Source organism: Sceloporus occidentalis, unplaced genomic scaffold (assembly GCF_023333645.1).
Source record: "Sceloporus occidentalis isolate IW3139 unplaced genomic scaffold, rSceOcc1.0.p SCAF_5, whole genome shotgun sequence".
Taxonomy (NCBI): Eukaryota; Metazoa; Chordata; class Lepidosauria; order Squamata; family Phrynosomatidae; genus Sceloporus; species Sceloporus occidentalis.
Genome location: NW_028316985.1, coordinates 152,438,663 through 152,455,359, shown reverse-complemented (window position 1 = coordinate 152,455,359; position 16,697 = coordinate 152,438,663). Strand labels below are relative to the sequence as shown.

Here is a 16,697-nt window from a genome sequence, read left to right as displayed (position 1 = left end):
TTAGTAGCTTGTTAGTGAGTATGAGTCACAGAGATCACGAAGGAGGACAGAATTCTCGTCTGTAACTGGAGTTCTTTGGTCATCTTTGAACCCACACAACTTCACCCAATCCCCCTTTGTCGTATACTGTCTTTTCTTAGATCATTGGCTGCTGCTTTGGCATCCAAAGAACTGAGACTTTGGCAGGATATGTGTGGGATAGGTATGAGTAGACTGGGTGGGTCCACCACCAAAATGCGTACACAATAACTCTAGAAGATTCTGAATGATGAACTGCACATGCACAGATAACTCATTTGTGTGAGCTCACAGAAGACTGCTAGAAGAACTAGTTAAAGGTGAGCAATCAGCCCACTTGAACTGTGCTGTCTAGACTCGCAGTCCATTGCTCACACCACTACACCATGTTCACTGTTGCTTGAAAAGTAGAACAAAACAAAAGAAGGACCAGTCAACACCTTCACATGGTTAATATTGTGTACTTCCAACACTGAGTGAAAATATGAATGTGATGTTTTAGCTCCAAAGATTTTGTTTTCTCAGACTGAAATTTCTGGATTTTTATTTTCCAAGTGTATGCAAAGTCCCATTAATTTCAATGGAACTCATGTCTGATAAAATGAAAAGTCATCTGAACCGTGAAAGTTAAGCATGCACTTAATCTTGTGCATCTGAAATCTGTGGGAATGAGTTTAATGAAGCATGTTCATATTAAATCAGTGGGACTTAGATTTAAGTAACAGCAGCTGATCCCATCCAGAACCCATATTTTTTTTTGTTTAAATGAGTTTAAAGCATAAGCACCTACCGTATATACTCATCTATAAGTTGACCTCATGTATAAGTCAAGGTCAACTTTTGGGGCCAAAAATGTGGGTTTTTATATGACCTCTGGATACGTCGAGGGTCGGATTTAAGGGGCAGCCCAGCTGGGGAGAGGCTGCTAGCAATTGCTCACCCTTGCAAGCCTGCCCCCAACTGAGCTTAGAGGCAACCCAGAGAGGGAGAGTCTCCAGGGCGAACGCACGTCCTTGGAAGCCTTTCCCTGCCTGGGCTTTCTCTGTGGAGGTAGCTGAGAGGGAGAGTCTCCAGGGCGAATGCATGCGTTTGGAAGCCTTTCCCTGCCTGGGATTTTTCTGCGGAGGCAGCCCAGAGAGGGGGAGTCTCTAGGGGGCAGCCCTGTTGGGGAGGGGCTGCTGCCGATCGCTTGCCCTTGGAAGCCTTTCCCTGCCTGGGCTTTCCCCTGAAGAGACAGCCCAGAGAGAGAGAGAGAGACCAGGGCGACCGCATGCCCTTGGAAACCTTTCCCTGCCTGGGCTTTCCCCTGCAGAGGCAGTCCCAGCCAGGGAGAGGCTGCAGGGCAATCGTTCGCCCTTCTCAGGCTCTCCCCTGCCTGGGTTACCCCTTGCGGAGGCAGCCCGGCTGAGGAGAGGCTTGGTGGAAAAACCTATTGCCCTGTGCATAAGTCTATCCAGGATTCTGGAAGCTGTTTTGGGGCAAAAATTTCTCGACTTACAGTCACGTATATACAGTAGGTATCACACGTTGCTTATCTTTGCCCCATGGTTTAAGCAGGATATTAATGTCTACTCCAATGATGTTTTTTGTGTTGCAGTTGGACTTTCTTGATAGATGCAATAATTATTAAATGAAAATATTCTCATGTGTAATATACACACCATGGCCTTTTTAAAAATTATTAAGAGGTCATTATGAATTTTCCAGTGTTATTCTCTGTATCTTTGCTTCACATAACCCCTTTGTTTGTGTCTTTCCAGGCATGCCTTCATCCTTTTCATCTATGGAAAACATGGTTCTCTTTAACAGTTCACCCCTTGGCCCAGATGCACCTAAGATAGAGGATCTGAAGTGGCATTCAGCTTTTTTCAGAAAGCAAATGGGCATGTCATTGAATCACTCTATGAAAAAAACACAGAAGAGGGAGCGAATGAGGAGGAGTTCAGGGCATAATAACAAGCCCTTACTCAAGCAGCCCAGCCAAAGGGAAGGCCTTATGACTCCTGGTAGCTTTTTCAACTTTGAAAACTCCTTTGAAGAAGCACAAATTGGATCAGCACAACAGAAGAATGGGGTTGTTACAGCAGACTACAGGAAGAGGAGAGACAATCATTCCCATTATGATGCGATGAAAGTTGGACTGAAGGAAAAACCTCCCAAACACAACCACAAACCCCTGAGATCTAATGAACTGTCTCAGCGGCAATTAGACAACAAAAGGGCCGTGAACCACCCGAGTGGCAGGTCAGCGCCCGGAACCCGGAGGGATATGATGCCTAAATGTAATGGATCCTTTTTCAAAATAAACTACAATCCAACTCCGGTTAAAGTGCCTACAACACCCAGAAGCCCTGTGAAAAACTGGGGAGGATTCCGAATTCCAAAGAAAGGGGAGAGACAGCAGCAGGGAGAGGGTCAGGAAGAGGCGTGCCGCCAAACCTCCAATTGCCCTTACTCGGGCCTGGGTCGGGTTTCCCCTAAAGACAGCGCAAAAAGTAACCTAAAGGTGGATAGTGAGAACGACGGGTACGCCCCTGATGCTGAGATGAGTGATTCAGAAACTGAGATGACAGAGAAGAAATGCAGGCAGCAAAGGCTCGCTTCAAATAGCACTATTCCCAGAAGGACAGACATTATTAGGAGAAGCATCCTTGCCTCCTGACTGCAAAGTGACACACAGTAGCAGCACTGCAATCAGTGAAGCCCAGGCCTGGAAAAAAATCCACTCTATGTTATTTATTGGTGCGACAAGGAAGATCTTTAGGTGTGGCTAGAAAATCAGCCAGTGATGAACCTGTTTTCCCTGGACTGTAGAAAGATGTTTATGTGCACTTGACCAAGAGTTTGCCCTCTGCCCATTCTCACCTTTGTGAGGTTTGAATAGTCTTTATTTGCAATTGTCACAAATTATCTGAGAAAATGATATTGCTACTCCAGTTGATCCAGTAGGCTTAACACTAATTAAGAATGAAATAAAAATTAAACACTTAATGGAGTAGATTTTGGTGTAGGGAGACCTGGTTTAGGTGGATAGCACTGAGGATTTTCCTGTCTGTCCCTGAAAAGCACAAGCTGTTAGCATACGATTAAGAATTAAATGTGGTAGTTATAACCACCCTGCACTGCTTAACCCATTAAAATTGTCACTTTCACCAAGCTGTGCTAGGACTAAGTCCAAGTAGTCTGCAGTTTTTTGTTGTGGCATCAGGGAAGCTGAAAACTTTGATAACCCCTGAAGAATTGTCATACAAAGCCCATCAAGCAGATAAGAATTTACTATGACTACTAGATACCTGAAGTGATAAAAGCAAGCTGCTCCTAGTAAAACAGACATGAATTCTAAAACAATGACACCCACACACTGCTATTCTGGAGGGGCCCAAATGATGAGTGGGTGAAAACTACCCAGCCCCCCAAATTTGGAGGGTTCTGTGTCTTAAAAGAACTTTATCTTGTTCTGAGAAAATAGGTAGGTTCATTCAGCTGCTGTACTTTGCTGGCACCTGACCTTCTGAAGTACGATGACAATTCAAGTGGGAAAGACCAAGCATATCTACATTGCAAATATAAATGTTTCTGTCTTGGTGCTCTTTTCTTCACTTCCCCACCCTGCCCACCAACCTGGGAACTGTAATTCTGTAATGAGTCAGAGATCTTTTTTCCAACAGAAGTATTCTTAGTACAGTATCAAACTTGCAGATTCCAGGCTTTCTTGGGAGACTTCATGACAGGTTGATGGGTTTGAAATTTGCCATGAAGATATGCCTACATTTCTAAAGGCACTAGCCAATAGCCTTTCCCAATGTGCACTAATGGAATGTGTTGGGATATGCAAGCGTCTGACACACAAGGGTTAATTTAAATATGAAAAGAAGGATGTAATAAATATATATGTCTATTTTTTTGAATAAAATGGAAAGGCAATAAGATGTGAGAAGCGCTTTACATTCAAGCCAATTCAACAACTTGATTTCGTGATATGGATTAGATTTGACAAGAAGGAGCTTGTGTTCTGATTACATTATTTTTTTTAAAGAAAACTGCAATAACGAGAGAGTAAGCCATCAGCAATAATAAGATGAACAGATCATTAAGAGTCTATATTTTGCACCCAGGAGAGTGCATCTATTACACACATGAGCCTAAATTTTAGGCTGCTGTAACTTTAGGGACTCAACTTGGATATAAAAACAGACATAACCTAGTTGTAGAAAAGCTTAAGCAGGAGTAGGTTTTAAGAAAAATAGCTCTCCTAATTCATCAGCATCAGTATTCAGTCACTTACTATATTATTGTTGTAGTCCCTTCTCTTAACAAAGATAGGTGGATTTATATCTAGAAAGAAATGTTGAAACCTTGCAATTTGACTCAAGTCTTCCAGGGGTTTCAGGTGAGAACTGGATTGTTGCCATTCCATCTTGCTATGCAAGTCACTGAATGATCAAGAACACAAGTTTGTTGGGGGAGATTTAAATAGTACATTTTTTTCCTGGGATGCAAGCAGCCCTTATTTTGAGTTGGAGAAATGCAGTGTGGCAACCCAAGAATCATAGATATAATTAGCAATTCATATTTGGGAACTAGCCATCAAAATTCACCGCCAGTTGCTTTTGAACAAACAAAGCTTTGGGATTGGTGAAATCAACTTTAGTGCGCCCATAATTCCTTCCCCTTCGCTTTAAGCTTCTCTTTCAGTTTCTGTATAGCATCAGAAACCATGGTTTGAAGTGGGTTTATGATTGTGGTTTTGAGGGATTCAGCTTTAGGTTTGACGATTCAGACGTCAGACTGATTAGTGCAAAGCAGAAAACTGAAAGGGGACCCAGTTTATGTATGGCCTAATATAAAGTGTTTGTAAGATGATAAGGGGATGAGAGAATGTGCAGCTAACTAGCCTGTTCAGAAGTCCTTTAATCTGAACCTTCACGAGTGTGTAATAAAGTTACTCCAGTTGCTGTTTATACCTTGGGGCTGTAGTGTATGCACAGAGGTCTGTACAGACAAGGGCTGTTCTCCCCCCCCCCCCCATTGTCAGGAAAATTCTCCAAAACCGAATAGCCCCTCCACTCCATCCCCACTTCTCAAAGTGTATTCTAATTATAGTACATGCATAGCCTTTGATTCTGGATTTAAAAATCCCAAGCAGCTTCAGTTTTAAATATGATTAACATACTGACACTGTTTTAGGCTAGAAATTATTGATATGTGAGAGGTAGTTTTATAAGGCTTTATTGCTTCTGATTAAACTACTTACATTTTACAGGCTTGTTTTGGCCAGGTTTGCTGCTTTACAAGCAGACGTGTTCTTGTTAAAGGAAAAGAGGGATGCGATTATTTCACTTTTCAATATAGGTTTTTCAGGTGAGGGTTGGATGAAATATTGTTAGCCTGCCCTGTAGGGAGTTGTTCATCAAAGCCATAGAAAGAGTAAAATAAATTTGATTCTAAGTGAACATTATTCATTGTTACAACCAATTTTGAAAGAGGTATCAGATAACATTTGCACTATTAGGAATGATAGCATTTGTGCAGAAAGAATTGCCTTACCTGTTTTGCTCCCCACCATGTTTAGGTTAATAAGCTTTCTGATAGTTTGAATAATGCTGAACCAAAAACGTGAAAAAGAAAGAGGAAAAATGAGTAGTGCTTTCCCCTATCTTCTGATTGCAAAAGTAGGGAAATCTATCAGTATGACTAGCTGTACGAGTTTCATACCATACTTAGCACTCAGTAAATGAAGAGTTATAAATAAAGCCGCAATCTTTACCTACTACTGTATTCATTTTGTTGATATGGAAACAGCTAATATTTCGTGTTAAGCTTCCCCCGTTCCTTATGCAGACTGCCCAAGAAATCCTTTGATTATAGTTGGTGCACTACATTGAAATGGAGGCTAATAAAACACTTTTGTAATGTTGATTGGAATGCTATCTTGTTAGGATCTGGAGACAGACAGAAACACACATACATACACCAGTCTATACCTGAATGAAATGTTATACATGTCTCATATGTACAAATCTTAATTATTTTACAAAAAATTGGAAAAATCTGTCATTACATTTGTAAAACCTTGTACAGAGGATTTTTCACTATGTGCCTAGCTTTGGTGTCCATTTTGCTCAAATTTGAAAACAGGTGCATGATGACAAAACAGATAGAATCAGAAATAAAGTATATGTAGAGATGACTATTTTATATTACATGGCCCAATCCTGTATTTATTTTCCTCCCCTTTTTGAAGTATTTATAAAGACCTAGTTGAAGATTGCTGTATTTTTTGTTAAAATATTTAGTAGAATTGTGCCTTTGTCTGTATGTGAATAAATGCTGTACATTTTGCAATACATCTCTGTTATGGTCTTAGCATATGTACTCTAAAATTCCACAAGACTGCAATGGTCTTAAGCAAGTATTCTGGCTTGACTCAGAATTCTGGGCTCAGTGTCAGTCCTTGCAATCCCATCTTAGAGAGTTTTTGTATGTGTTTGAGATCTACCCAACCTAATACTGAGGATTCCCCTTTCTCTCTTTGTTGCAGCAGGTAACAAGCCCCTGTCCTCTGCCCATCATCCCTTCTTCTCATCACATGATGCTCTTGGCATAGGCATCATCCCTTTTGCTTTCTGTTCTCTTTCTTCCCCTAACTGGGGTAATATTCACTCACTCATGCCTTACAGCCCAAATTTCACAAAATGATTTTGTTTTTCTGTTGTCTTTCAAATTATTTCTTTGCTGGGAAGTCCTGACATCTCAAGTGTTTTCGCTTCCTTGAAACCCTAGAATGAATTTCTGCTATCTAAACCAAATGTCTTGAGTTATATATGAGGGCTCAAAGTGCTAGCTTTAAGAGTCAACTCTAACCAATAAACCAGCACTCTGGCAAGAACAGAAGTGAGTTGCAAAGGGAGAAGGTTGTCTAAGCGCCAAGACTAAATACTTCTCTATAACTGATACTCCCTGAGGTATATACACTTAGGTACTAAACCGCCCTGATAGAGCAGCATCCTGCCGCCCCTTTCAGCACCAGATCAGGGCCACAGCAACCACACATCGCAGCCCCGATCCAGCAATTTGCCGCTCTAAAAAGGAGCAGCTAAATGCTGCTCCTTTTTAGAGTGGCAAAAAGCCACCCTTGCCGCCGCAGCGGTGGGTTTCTGGCATTCCTTTACTGCAGCATCGGGGTGGAGTTAGGGTGTGTGGTCACCATGCCTTCAGTCCACCCCGATGCTGGCATTTTATGCCGGTTTGTTTAGCCCCTTAGTTCACTTCCTGAACTGGTGTAATCAACACTAGTCATGCTTGTACAAAAACATGCGTCTCAGAAGATTCAAATTTGTAGTTTTTAGTTGATGTCCAATTATTTAATTAATATCAGTATAGTACATTAACACTAGGTGATGTTACAAAAGGTGATATGTGTGACATTCCTGTTCAATGCTGACATGTGAACAGTCTTTAAAATAGTTTATTAACAGTTACAATTATAGCTCAATAAAGTAGCTGTACAATAAAGTACAGTTCAATAAGACACACAAAAGTCAACAAAGTGTAATACAGTGGGCCCTTGATAACTGCTAGGATGTGGTTTCAGGACCCCCTGTGGATACCAAAATCCATGGATGCTGAAGTATCATTAAATACAATAGTATATTAAATGGTGTCCCTTATATAAAATGGCAAAATCAAGGTTTGCTTTTTAGAATTTATATATTTAAAAAAATATTTTAAGCCTTGGATACGTGAATCGGTGGATAGGGAGGGCTGACTGTAGTCTCGGTGTTGAACTAGCACCCCAGGAAACAAGTTTCAAATGCCCACTTAGCTATGGCAACCTACTGGAAACCTTGGGCAAGTCACACTTTCCCAGCCACAGAAGAAGGCAATGGCAAGCTTTCCCTGAATATATCTTGCCAAGAAAACTACAGCGCACCTGCGTATGACGCGGGCACGCTTTACGCGGACTTGAGCTTACGCTCTCAAGCCGCGGGGTGGAAGGGGTGGCGCGTCCTATTCAATTGAATGGGCGCGTGTGCCCGTTGCTCCCCGCGCCCCCTGCTGCGCCGCCGTGCACGAGCCCCATTGTTTCCAATGGGGCTTGAGCATAGGCGGAATTTGCCTTACGCAGAGGGATCTGGAACGGATCCCCGCGTAAGGCGAGGGCCGACTGTATAAAGGTTGCTTAAGTCAGAGCTGACTTGAAAGCATGTATCAACAACAAAGTAGCTTCCAATTCAGCAGTTAGATATACTTCTAATTTGTAGATGAAATGCTGTACAAAGTTTTTCCATTTTAAAGCCACAAAACAGAAAACATTGTGGTGCATGGTACATTTATTTTTACACGCAGATAAGGGGAAGCCACCCTTCCATCTGGCTTTGCTTTCATTCATCATGTAATTTTTCCAATTGTCTGTTTAATGTTTATTGGGAGGAAGCCACAAAAATGTTTTTCTTTGCTCAAGTGACAGAGGATTTTTGTAAAAAAAAAGTCACTTTGCATGACATGGCTCAGTGTTTCAAGTCTGCTCTTGAGTCTTAAGCATATAAAATGGAGGAACACATTACTTTTAAATATTTTCTAACTCTATCAAGGAGGCAGCCTTTTTCTTCTGCACGGTAATTGCACTGAGCTGTAATTAAAAACAAAACAGTAATTAGTTTCTTCAATGGGAATCTTTAAAGTAATTGGATTATAGTCCAAGTTGCAGCCGAGATGAGATAAAGTAATTATTTTATTTGGTTCCTATAACAAGTTTCAAATGATCATGAGTCTAATGGAAAGGTTACCATATTAGATATCACCATTATATATATATCGAGAGAAGCTGCAATTAAAAGTTAACAGAACTGAACCCCAATCAAGCAGATTTAGTGTAGTAACTCCAAAACACACTAGTTTCCCAATCTCCAACTGTTTGCTACTCACTCCAATTGAGGTCACTGATTTCTATATACTTTGATAACAAACTGTGGGTTTAAGACTCAACTTGTTCATGAGAGATTTCTAGTACTACAGTTTATTTTTCATCTGCTTACCAAATTCATTTCAATACTTATTATGGCTTCCAATGACCAATAGTGCTATAGCAACCATATATAAATTCTTGAGCAGTGATGGTAACTGGACAAAACTCCTTGCCCTGTATGTGGGTAAGTGATAAGATATTTACAATGCCTCTTCAACCCCACAAATGTGAAGTCTGAGGAGTATGATTAAACCTACTTCAGTGCACACTACTTACATCTACTTACATTAACACTGCACATTAAATTACTACATGCAAAGTTTAATTGAAATACATTCTTTTAAATAAATCCACAAAGTCCAGATTGGCACCCATCTTTTATTAAACCTTCTGCACTATATAAATTTTTTTACATGGATTAATTATAATAGTGCTAGTAATTACTTCTTCCCTTGGACTACACAGTCTGTTTCTCAATTTTTTTTTTTTTAAAAATCAAGATTTTCTTGCTATCTTTACAATTGCTCATTGTACACCTGTATTATGCGTGTTGCCTGGTTGATATTTAAATACCTGTTGAGATGCTGTAGCTGCCCTCTCTTCTGCCTGGCTTAGTCGCCTTTGAAGTCTGTTGACTTTTTCTTGATGTTCCATCATTAATTTTTCATTCTATATAAATGAAGCAGCTCATTACAAATGTAACATTCTGTTATCAGATCATACATATTGCAGAAAGCAAGCTTAGAGGGAGAAAAAAAAATCTTAAATCAATGGCAAATCCATGAATTATACAAAACTAAAGGTAAACAAGACAGGTTGATCCACCCCTGTCAAGTCTTGAGAGGAATTTCCAGTTTTTGGTGTCTGATGGAATAATTTACACATACACACGTACACACACAATAAAATATAATTTGACATCAGGCACAAATAATAATGTTGAGTGTATACATGAGGTCTGGGCATGGTTATCTTGAAATGTTTTTTACCAGAATTAATCTTAGAAGTGATTAAGGCAGATGGTGAGGAATGGTGGTCCTCAAATTCAGAGGTCCAAAATACACTGCAGAAATAATCCAGTTTGACACTGCTTTAACTGACCTGACTCAGTGGTAGGGAATTCTGGGAACTGTAGTTTTATGAGGCATTTTAGCCTTCTCTGTCAGAGAGATCTGGTGCCACAATAAAAGTATAATTTCCAGGATTCCCTAGCACTGAGCTAGGGCAGTTAAAGCGGTCTCAAACTGGATTATTTCTGCAGTGTGTTTTGGACCAGAGACAGGCCCTCTTTTGAAATCCAGTTCTTAGCAGGACTAGTTTTACTTCTGCTAAAGCTGGTGCCCAGGTGACAAGAGGTTATTTAAAAGCTTACTGCAAACATAGTGGAAAGCATGCAAACAACAAAGAAGACAACCCATGCTTATAATGATGCCAACTTCAAGTTATGAGCTTCAATTTGAACACACACACACACACACACACACACATTTTGGCAGTCTAAAATATGAAGGTGATGAGTTCCTGGTCTTCTTTTGTGAATGTTATTTTGGAATGAGGTAGCCTAATGCTGTATGAAGGATAATGAGCAAACAGAGCTGGATACTGCAGCATTATAATGTTCAATTCTATATATGTTGTGTGCAAACAAATATTGTGATGTTTATTTAAATGGGCCTATTTGAGAGTTGACATAACTAAAACAGCATCGTTCCTTGGATTTAATTGACAATTTACTTTTAATATTTTAAAAGTCTAAAGTGAGATGCATGTGGTAAACAGTATCTCTCATGTCTTGGGTTGTTATTTTTAAATAGCATGTGACAGTAGACATAGCTTTATTTTGAATTAGCAAAATGGGCCTCTTCAGTTGCAAAAACTGTCTGCCACTGGAGAAAACACCCTAATGCAGATAACAGTCATATTTCTAGCAAAATGTTTTCAAAATCACTGCACAGAATTACGTTTACATATACGGGTAACTACATTTTTGTTTTGAGCAATGAGCAACAGTATTGATAACTTTTTAACCTTTTTATTTTTCCAATGTGAGTGATCAGAAATACGACAGGCTTTTCTGGCTATGAACTACTTGAAAAACTTCTCAAATCCTCATGAGCAATACCTGAACCAATGATTCATACAGTTTAAGAATGTTCCAAGATCTGCATCATTTTCAAGCATAAAATTTGAATGAGGTTCATTATCCTACCTCAATGATCTTTTCGTTTGCTCTTTCCAGCTGACAAAGTAACTCCTGGGTATGAATTTTTTGACGACTCAGCTCACTTCTATCAAACAAGATCAAAGAATCTCATTAATGAAAATCAATGTAGCTGTTCAGCTAAATGCTTTCTAGAGGAATTTGGGACAATCGTGTACTCCTCCCTTTTATCATCTACTGAATTCTTATGGTTTCACATATTCATGCAGTACCTAAATACCCTAAAGGCACCACATTCCATCTGATTTTGGAAGGTAAACAGGATGAGCCCTGGTTAGCACTTGGATGGGAGACCACCAACAAATACCCGGTGCTATAAGCTATATTTCAGAGGAAGGAAACACCTCTCAGTATTCCTTGCTTAAGAAAAAGATAGGGTGAAACCTGTGAAATTCATGGGGTCACTGTACATTGACAGGCAACTTGAAGGCGCATACAGGCATATTCATAATGTATCTAAAATCCTATGTTTATTCACAAAACAAGCTTTACACAGGGAAGTAATAGGATCCTATAAATAATCCTCAATAATGTCAGCATACCTGAATTATAGATACTTTTGAATCTCCCGCTAGAAGCACATTTGCCAACCCAGAGCTGTATTTGGAAGCTTCTATAGCTAAGCGGGAGTTCACATTGGCATCCTGTGACTGAACAGCATCTCCGAATGTTCTTTGTAACACAGGACTGCCTGGGAGCCTTTTCTCTTTTGTTCTTATCTACCTACTGTTGTTTCATTTTTCTCCACTACTGCACAATGTAGCTCTTTCAAAAGGATGTGATTGTGCAATGAAAATTCCCAACCTTTGACAGACACAAATGTCTTCTGTGCATCAATATAACATTTTAGGATTGTATTCACTGCCTTAAATTTAATAAACATGAATAAAAACTGAGTCTTGTTTTTTTAAACAGGTGTTGCATATTGCTTTCATGCTAGTGTATTGTGTTCCATCAAAAATACCACTGAGTCAAGAACTTGTTTTTTCATCTGTATACCATGTTTCTCCCAGAGTGGGGTCAACATTAGTGATCATAGTGTTGTGCCCTTTGATTCCAACTATGGATTTTGTTTGCTGTACTTCACACCTAGGCTCTCATAAATCTAAAATCAAGATGATGCCACTTTACTTCACTTTGTTCCTTCATACTTAATTTCAGAATACCTCTCAAGATGACCAAGTAAAAAGATTCTCTCTACTGAGCTATCTCTCTACTGAGCTATCACATTTTGGCAAATCAAAAATCAATACTTGGGAGACTGTTGTGTTGTCCTTCCCACTTTCCCTTTTAGGAGTGCTTGCACTGAGGATTTACTCTTCAGTCAGATCTTGAATTTTTAAGAACTCAAATAATGGACATGTGAACATGTTGAGAAATGAAGTTTATAAGCATGATCTCTGGGAATCATGTGAGACCTCCACTAGTCCCAGAAGAGCCACTTTTGATACTGGCCTACATTATCCCCAAACTTTCACATTGGTTATACTAGGTGGGACTAATGAGACCTGCAATGTATCTGGAGGGCATGAAGTTCCTTATCCCTAAGCATAATCCTGTACATTTTTTTTTTTTTGCTAATCCAAACTCAAGCTATGATTCATTATCTCTTTTCAACTTTCTTTACCAGCTGGCACCATATTTCAAGTGTCTGGGAATCTTTTATATTCATTCACTGAACTCAAGAATACCAAGTATCAGGTATGCATTTGATTTTAACCAGCTTCCACTTGGGTGGCAACTAAAATACATGTACTTGCCTTCCACAAAAAGTCTGCATATTGAAGTAAAAAGGAGCTTCAGAATGAATAACTGTGATTTCAGATCCATTTCAAGTTCCAGTATTACACTACACTTGTTAAAGAAAGAAGCCTTATCCCTATCTGTTAACTTCACAGAGAGAACAAGTGAAAGAAATACAGGAATATTTGTATGATCACTCCTCATTGGTATCCTTTTCTCCAAAGTATATGCTTTAGGGTCATAAACCTACCAGTGAGAATTCTTTCCTGGAGGTCTATAATACCTCAGAACTTATCTTTCAGCAGCAACAAACTGGTGATAGCTGACTTTCTCTGATACATCCATTCACACAATTGCCACTACCCAATGGCATAATAAAAGATCAGATGTCGATCACTTTGTGTAAGAAGAAGCAACAACAAAGGAACAAGCTTTCTCAAGCTTTCCTTGAGGATTGCCCTACATTCATTTGAAAAAGTGAGTATTTGAGGAAATCTTCACTACAGACACATTATGTGCTTCTTACCAAAGAAAGGAATCACTTTGCTGGAGGAGGAACAGAACATTTTGTCAGTCTTCTGTCAGTGCACTCCACTTCCATGCTGATTATGAAAGAAGAGGCTTTTCCTATTCTGCAGCCAGCACAGAAGCAGAATGAGCCGTAGGATGTATTTCCTCCTCACTTGGCTGTCTTTGCAACCACACAGAATGCATCCACCAAGGATTCCTTAACTACCTACTACACAACAGATAAACACACCAAGGAGAGGTTTCATGCTGTATCTGAATGTGTTGTACACAAATAGTTCTACAAACCAGGAACCCAAGGGCACTTCTATTTAACAATTTAGGTCCAACACAGGAAGAGCCTACATTTATCATTGGTCTAGACTGTCTGTTAAACCACTCATTCTGCTTTGATTGCTTCTGTGCTCTGGTAGGAAAAGGTAGTACTTCTGTCCACTGTCTCAGTCCTAGAGTCTCAAACTGTGTTTTTTTCTTTAGCTGCAATTTTATGCTTGGCATGTTCTTTTCACCATGGATGTTCAAAAGACCCTCTCCTGTAATACTGACAACTCCTTCCTAAAGTAATATTTGTTTATAAATATTGTACTTCCTATAAAATTTTCACATATCTTAGAATCTATCCCACTGGAGACAGCCAGTGAGACGCTCACAAAGTGTAGCCCACAGGCTACATGCAGCCCACAGGGTGTTTTTGTGGTGTTTAGGAGTAAAAAAATCCTAGGTAGTGTGGAGGGTATTTCCATCACATTCACACACCCCAGTTGTTAAAAAAAAGTCTTCTTCCAAAACATAGTGAAAATACCCCTATATCCTCGAGAGGATGTTTGGGAGCGTTTGGGGGTATTTTTCTATTTTTCTTGTGTGGTATGGTCCTCCAAGGTCTCTGTGAGGGGCTCTACAAATGCTGCTTTTGGAAGAGCAATTATCCATTCTTTCTTTTCCTAGTGACACCAGAAATCAGTGCTAGGTTGATCAACTTACACATGTACCCCAGAAAGACAGATTACTTGCTTGCAATGAAGAGTCTCCATGTGGTTGGGAGTTATACAGCTCTATGATAGGAAGGAAGAGAGCAAGACAGTGCTTGTTCACCTGCCAAGGCACAGGCAGGGGGTTGGGATGTATTATGGGAATAGGAATTATTTTAGCTCTGAAATTTTCTGAGAAGAGTCTCAGCAAAGGATTCTTTTATGTGACAGTATAGATGACCAAAGAACATCCATTGTATGCAAGCAAGCAAGCTATGTTCTGACAGATCTGCCTAATTGTTGCATACTTTAGGCATGTGTATAATAATTAAATGAAGGGAAAAATTAACTCACTGAAGGAAGGCATTTAAGTAACATAGATAATTTGGACCCCCATTATTATACAGGTAGGAATTTCCTCACTGTAAAACAGATTAACTGTTTCATCCCCACCCCCTCCCTGATTTTAGTACTGCTTTGTTCAATGTTGGTGACTTACTTATGGGTACATGCAGAATAAAGACTTCAATATTTAAAGTATTAAAGGCTTAATTAAAAATATTTTGTTGTTAGAAAAAGATACATCTTCAAGTGAAACATTAGTAAAATTGCTGCGATCAAACAATCTAAAACACTGTTAGTTGCACTGTTTGAAGTACTAACAGAGTGATCAGTTCCAAATTTTTCTCCAAATTAAAACAGGAAAAATAAATGTTATAGAAAGCTATTCAAATGCGTACTATTAAATGCTACAAGTAAAAAAACAAAAGATAAGTTGTGTTATGGTAAGCAGAGGAGATAATAAAGCTGCCAGCTGTGGAAAGTGTTTAATGAAAAATTCTCATGTGACACATACAGCAAATTCCAGATGTTTTTCTGTTAAGTTATGCCATAATATGCTTCAGTTATTCTTAGTAATTATATATTTTATAGACTGCCAGTACCTGCAGCTGTTTCTCATCCTGTTAACGTTTTTAATCAATATCTTAGAATAAACAGCGACCACTGCCAAGTATTACAGAATTTCAGCCAAAAATAATGTGGTAGGAATGAAAGGAAAAGAAAGAGGCCCCCAAATGTGATGTAATTTATTTAATAGACTAGATGGTATGTCAAAGAATATTATTTTAGCTAATATCCAACAAACAGCTCCACTGTTCCACAAGGATCACTATGGGAAATCAAGAGATACGTACAACCGAATGTTTAGAGATACAAGGGCATAACTATGATTCAAAAACAAGACTGATGCAGCCTAAGGCAAAAATTTTCTTGTAAAGGGAACTTGTACCTGAAATACTGCTACACAACGCTGGAGAATCCTGCATACCACATCTAAAAGGGTACAAGGAGTAGCAGTCGAGAGGAAATTGCAGGCACTCCAGTGTGTATGAGGTAGCGGATGTCTTGGCTTTGGATTGTTCAGTTGTGACTAGTGACAAACACAGCAGTCCCATGGGATTCAACAGGAATTATATCACCTTACTGTAAACTACCAATGGTTTTAAACATGTATAAACAATTTGCTTTTGATGGTGCTTCTGAGTGACTGCATTTAGTATTGTTCATTTGAATTACCATCTTTCTATGCAGCAGGTTAATGGATCCTAAACTCATCAGGGATTTCACAGCATCATTTGCGTGTGACTGCAGGAATAAATAAACTGGGCCGTTACTACAGGAATTTGACCACCATCTAGCAATCTTTGAAGAGCAAACTATCTAGCAGATTTTGAACAGCAACACAGACATATTTACAATGCCCCATTTTTATATATTTCCAACATTTGAAAGTTGCTTTTCAGCAAATTAGCTTTTAAAATGTCCCTCAACATGACAGGTCTCCTTACTAAGTGAAAGGATTTTAATAAATTCAAGATACAAAGGTGACTTTCCAACATCATAAGCCTGAACAATTAACATATACTGAATCAGCATTATTGGGATATGAGCATAGTAATACAATTCAAGAAGTTCCCTTGGAGACTTGTTAAAACTGAGCCTGGACACTTACTTAAGACCTAATTTTAATGCCTGAGGCTAGTCAACTATACATATTTTAATGGGCACTTTATCCTGGCTTTACGTATTTGTTTTATGTATCCAAAGACTTGGAATAATATGTCTTACAAATTTGTGGAAAAATACTGCAAAAATAGAATATTTCATCCTCAAATTATGCCAGTTGAGTATGACTCTTAGTCCACCTACTAAGAACATGAAATCTCAAATTACTGTGGCACAGTGATGC

At 39.2% G+C, this 16,697-nt stretch overlaps 2 protein-coding genes across 11 annotated transcripts in view; one reads left to right on the top strand and one right to left on the bottom strand.

Moving 5' to 3' along the window:
• JADE1 (jade family PHD finger 1) overlaps positions 1 to 6,367 on the top strand; it is a 97,485-nt gene extending 91,118 nt beyond the window's left edge. For all 6 annotated transcript variants that reach the window (XM_089525816.1, XM_089525813.1, XM_089525812.1 and 3 more), the window contains one exon: positions 1,779 to 6,367. In XM_089525816.1, coding sequence (XP_089381942.1) covers positions 1,779 to 2,680 — 902 coding nt within the window. In that variant the 3' untranslated portion in view covers positions 2,681 to 6,367. The remainder of the gene's footprint in view (positions 1 to 1,778) is intronic.
• A 1,103-nt stretch (positions 6,368 to 7,470) lies between these two features.
• SCLT1 (sodium channel and clathrin linker 1) overlaps positions 7,471 to 16,697 on the bottom strand; it is a 76,564-nt gene continuing 67,337 nt past the window's right edge. For 4 of the 5 annotated variants that reach the window (XM_089525805.1, XM_089525806.1, XM_089525808.1 and 1 more), the window contains 3 exons: positions 11,196 to 11,274; positions 9,560 to 9,655; positions 7,471 to 8,650 (listed from right to left, as the gene is read on the bottom strand). In XM_089525805.1, the coding sequence (XP_089381931.1) occupies positions 8,588 to 8,650; positions 9,560 to 9,655; positions 11,196 to 11,274 (238 nt within the window). In that variant the 3' untranslated portion in view covers positions 7,471 to 8,587. Of the gene's footprint in view, positions 8,651 to 9,559; positions 9,656 to 11,195; positions 11,275 to 15,824; positions 15,879 to 16,697 lie in introns of those variants that run through there. The other variant, XM_089525810.1, reaches the window with a different exon arrangement.